This window comes from Leishmania braziliensis, chromosome 23 (genome assembly GCF_000002845.2).
Source record: "Leishmania braziliensis MHOM/BR/75/M2904 complete genome, chromosome 23".
Classification (NCBI taxonomy): Eukaryota; Euglenozoa; class Kinetoplastea; order Trypanosomatida; family Trypanosomatidae; genus Leishmania; species Leishmania braziliensis.
In genome coordinates, this window is record NC_009315.2 from 259,680 (window position 1) to 264,679 (window position 5,000).

At 58.2% G+C, this 5,000-nt stretch overlaps 1 protein-coding gene across 1 annotated transcript in view; it reads left to right on the forward strand.

The window, feature by feature from the left end:
• Positions 1-2,189: 2,189 nt before the first annotated feature.
• Positions 2,190-5,000, forward strand: part of LBRM_23_0740 (putative ABC transporter) — a gene marked incomplete at both ends in the record, with an annotated part of 4,722 nt that continues 1,911 nt past the window's right edge. Inside the window, one exon of the mRNA XM_001565096.1 lies at positions 2,190-5,000. This exon is cut by the window's right edge and continues 1,911 nt beyond it. Coding sequence (XP_001565146.1) covers positions 2,190-5,000 — 2,811 coding nt within the window.

Below are 5,000 nucleotides of genomic sequence, written 5' to 3' on the forward strand. Positions count from 1 at the left end.
CTCGGCGCTCTGCGTGATGCGTCGCTCTTCGTGGACTGCGTCAGTGGCCCGTTAGCGACCTGCGCCTCGCTCGGCCTTCTGGACGAGATGAATGAAACGCGAATTTTTCTGTGCTGCGCGAAAAAAAAAGAAAACGAAAGTGTAACGGCTAGGCGCTATAAACAACCTCATGCCCTTATGGATAAGCGGGGGTGTACACCAGTCTCCCCTGCGTCCTCTATCACCCAGCCGTACATCTCGTTGAGTCCTCATCACTACCGCAAACACACAAAATTACCCCCGCTGGAGAATGGGGAGGCGGAAGAATAGCTCTTTCGGCACCTCCCCCTCTTTGCCGCTTCTCACGCCAAATGCGAAGAGCCACCGCTCAGCCCCGCTTGGAGCGGCTGAAGCTGAGACCCACACACACACGCCCGCACGTATAAAAGCCGTGCCTCAGAGTCGACAATGGAGCTCAACTGAAAAAGACACGGAGATGACCAAAGTCACCATCGCCTCCCCCTCCACTGTGATGTCTCTTCATGATTTCCCCTGCACATGCTGGTCCCAAAACACCTGCACACATCTACGGGTCTACACGTCGTCGAGCCACGCTGCTCGTGTTCTAACAAACCTCTGTGAATGTACATTTTACCCTATTCTCATCAGATCGTGTCTCCACCGTTCATACTGGACTTTCCTCACCTCCTGCCTCTTTGCACACATCCAGCCAGAAGAGCGTTACATGGTCCACCGGCGCTGCTTGTGTGCGGGAGAACAACAACAAGTTCGCTAAAGCCACGAGGCGAAAGTCACTTTTTGTTCTGTGTTCACCTCTCTGGCTAATTTTGTGGCGCTTGTTGCTCTTAAAGATCCCCGCGTCCTTGCAAGCTGTGTGGAACATCACTGCCTCTCGGTGTAATTTTTTCCATGGTAAACCCAAAGTTTTCTTTTCTTTTGCTCTTCGTCGGACTCCACAAACGTCACTCCACAGCAGCGCAACAACTTCGAGGAAAGACACGAGAAAAAACACTTTCAGAGCGTTTGCGTGACGGCAAACCCATCAAAGATCCCCTTGCAGCTGCACACACACACCCACACACACCAGCAAAGAAGAGTTAAGGCGCCTCTTTTCCTCCGCCGTGTGTGTGTGTGCGTGCGTGGTGGTCACCACTTTTGTGTGGAAGTGGGCGTATCGGCTCGTGCGTGCCTGCGTGTGCGTGTGCATAGTTCTCGCATGGACGTGCGCTGTGAGTGTGCGACCTTCCTGGACCCGGTGGCTGACGTGATTCTCTCCCCCTTCAGTTTTTCTTTGCCTTTCTGTTTCCGCACGTGTGGCGTCTTCCTGTCAGGTCCCTCTTCACTCCACTGGGGCTACTGCCGTGTAATAGCGCCGCCACGAGCACTGCAAAGGCGCCCCCCGCCTGCCCCTGCCCCTGCCACTGCCGCCAGCTTACACTATAACACAGAAAGCCTCCTGCGTCTTTGGCGTGAGCGGTGGCGTCCGTCTGTCCTTCCTTCCTTGTAAGCCGCCCCTTTGCTCCTCACGTTCGCGTTTCCCTGTCTTTGTGCGTTGCTGCTCTGTCCTGTTGGACACCCCATCCCCTGCCGCATTTTGTTCTCTCGTATTTTTCAGTGTGCTTCCGACCCCACACCTCCACCCACCCACACAACCGTGTGCATACAACTATATTTGCTTTCGAGCGCCAGCGTGCGTGTGTATCTTGCTTTCTCTCTCTCCCTCTCCCTCTCCCTTTCACGACCTGTGCTGAGTAGTCGTCATTTTGATTGGCGCTTCGTTCTTCTTTACTGGGACGCCCGTGCCTGTCGCCGTCTCGCTCTCTTCATTGCTGCCAGTGCGCCTCTTGTCAGCTAATCAGCGCCATAGCGCTGCCCCTTCCACCCCCTCCCCGTTATAGAGCCCTTCTTGTCGCTTTTTTGCTTATCGCGCAATTGTGGTGGCACCCCCCTCCTCCCCCCTCCTCGGCTCTTCCCTCACTGCCCACCGCGCCAGCGTGTTGAAGAATACCGTTGGGGCAGTCGACCTCGTTTTCTTTTTTCGCTCTCCCGCTCGGCGCGCACACGCACTGCACTCCCTGAGCTCACTTTTACAGGACTGACGGAGCTGCGTACCTGACGTTGCCGTCGTGGCACATCTCCGCCCCGCCCCTGTCTGCTCTCTGTGGTTCCTCCCGCACCTCTCCGCCGGAATGCTGCACGAGGCCGTCAACGAAGAGCTGCCAATGGAAATGGCGCCGGCGCAGCTGTCCACACCGTCACCGCCGTGGCGACACAACCACCAATCAGACCCGCTGCACGACTATCGCACGGAGCACTTGAAGTTGCAGGAGCGGCTGGCAGAGATGTGGGGACCGGAGGCGCCGTACACGCCTGTGCCGGAGGAGACATCGTCGTGGTTCCAGCGGTACTACTACGGGTGGGTGTACGAGACAGTGCTGCTGGCGTCGAAGGAGCAACTGGTGCGCGAGGTGCTGCCGCCACCAACGCAGGATGCGCGTGCGCACGAGTGCGGGCTGCGGCTGTCGCGTGCTGTGCAGGCCGCCATGTACGACCGGAACGCGTGGAACTGCATGGTTGGGGCGGAGGTCGCGAGCACGCTGGACCCCGCGAGCCGCGGCATTCTGCGCTGGGTTGGCCTGCCGCAGCAGGGTGGCTACACGCGGATGATGGCTGGCGTGGAGTGGAGCGTGCCGCCGACTGCGCGCACCGCTGAGAGGTCCAACGACAGCGGTGCGTCGCCGTTCTTCAACGGCATTGCGCACGGCGAGCACCTGTTCACGCCTGGGCACAGTGACATGTCGACGCTGGAGGATTCTACGATGGTGACGTTGAACCTGACAAATTGTGGCGGCGTGGTGCGGATCCCGACCCCTAAGTGCGTACCGCTAAGATGCCTTCTGGCTTTAAAGTTACCCTACTACCTGTGGATGCAAGTGCCATTTCTGCTCGTGAGCAGCATGTGCACTATCATGATACCTACCGTGCTCAAGTTGTTCGTGACCTTCTTAGACGATGACCCAAGTACCCAGACATGGGGTCGCGGCCTTGGCCTAGTAGTAAGCATGTTCATCGTGCAGGCGACGCAGAGTGTCTCTCATCAGCGTTCCATCTACGTAGCCTTCCGCTGCGCGTTGCAGTACCGCGCCGCGGTGAACTCGCTCATCTTTGAGAAGTGCATGATCATCTCCAGCAAGTCACTCTCGCAGCCGGAGATGAACCCCGGGCGCATTATTAACATGATGAGCACCGATGTGGAGGGGATTTATTTTTTTATGCTTTTTTGCATGTCTTTGTGGAGCAGCCCGATGATGCTGCTCCTCGTCATTGCGCAGCTCTCGCGGTTGGTTGGCTGGTGTGCCATCATCGCAGTCTTCTCTTTCCTCGCCACCATTCCCCTTAATACCTTTTTCATGGGCATTCAGATGCGCGCACGCCAGGAAATCACGAAGGCTTCCGACGCGCGTGTCAAGGCAACAAACGAATTCTTCTCGGGCATACGGATCGCGAAGTTCATGGCGTGGGAGCCGTGCTTCGTCGCGAACATCGAGGCGAAGCGTGCGGTAGAACTGATGTTTCTCAAGAAGCTTCAGAATGCACGTGTGGCGACAGCGTTTGTGAACAACGCTGCCCCGATCTGTATGATTGCCCTCGTCTTCACAGTGTACTACCTGCTTGGACACGAGATGAAACCCGCGGTTGTGTTTCCGGCCATTGCGCTTCTCGGCGTCCTCCGCCAACTGTTCAAGGAGATTCCATGGGTGTTCTCAATGGTTATTCAATTTATAATTTCTATTGGTCGCATTGGAAAGTTTCTGGAGTGCGACAACGCCGTCTGCTCCACTGTGCAGGACATGGAAGAGTACATCCGAGAGCAGCGCGGACACAGCACTGCGTGCCAGCTTGCCGCTGTACTGGAGAACGCAGACGTGACTGCGTTTGTGCCCGTGAAACTGCCGTTGGCGCCGAAGGTGAAGATGTCGCTCTTTTCTCGGGCCCTGCGAATGCTGTGCTGCGAGCAGTGCAGGCCTACCAAGAAGCGCCCGTCTCCATCGGCTGTTGTCGAGGACATGAGCTACTCCTCTCCGTCGAGTACGCTTCGTCACATCATAGAGGACGGCACCAGCGCCATGGGCGGGGCAAAGTCGGCGTCTACCCGAAGCGCAAAGACGCCTCCGATGGGGACAAATGACTTCTTTGAGCTGGAGCCGAAGGTGCTGCTGCGCGACGTGTCTGTGAGTATCCCGCACGGGAAGCTGACGGTTGTGCTTGGCGCGACGGGGAGCGGGAAGTCGACGCTGCTGCAGACGCTGCTGTCGCAGTTCGAGATCAGCAAGGGCCGCGTGTGGGCGGAGCGGAGCATCGCGTATGTGCCGCAGCAGGCGTGGATCATGAACGCGACGGTGCGCGGCAACATCCTGTTCTTCGATGAGGAAGACACCGCGCGGCTTGCAGATGCCGTGCGCGTGAGTCAGCTGGAGGCGGACGTTGCGCTGCTTGGCGGGGGGCTGGAGACGGAGATCGGCGAGAAGGGCGTGAACCTGAGCGGCGGGCAGAAGGCGCGTGTAAGCCTTGCGCGCGCGGTATACGCCAACCGCGACGTGTACCTGCTGGACGACCCACTGTCTGCGCTGGACGCGCACGTCGGCGAGCGCGTTATGGAGGAGTGCTTCCTTGGCGCGCTTGCGGGGAAGACGCGCGTGCTCGCCACGCACCAGGTGCACGTCGTGGCGAGGGCGGACTGCGTTGTGGCGCTTGCTGGCGGGCGTGTGGAGTTCAGCGGAAGCAGCGAGGACTTCATGCAGACCTCCATCTACGCTGACATGACTACTGGTGGAATGGACAACAAGGAGGGTAAGAATGCGATCAAGCCCGAGTCTGTGCTCGAAATGGAGGAGGAAGAGGAGGGAGGCACGATGCTCGGCAAAAGAGTCAGCAAGCCGAAGGAAAAAGCGGAGGGGGGTGGTGCGGTATCGGGAGACACCACTGCCAGCCCTTTTATC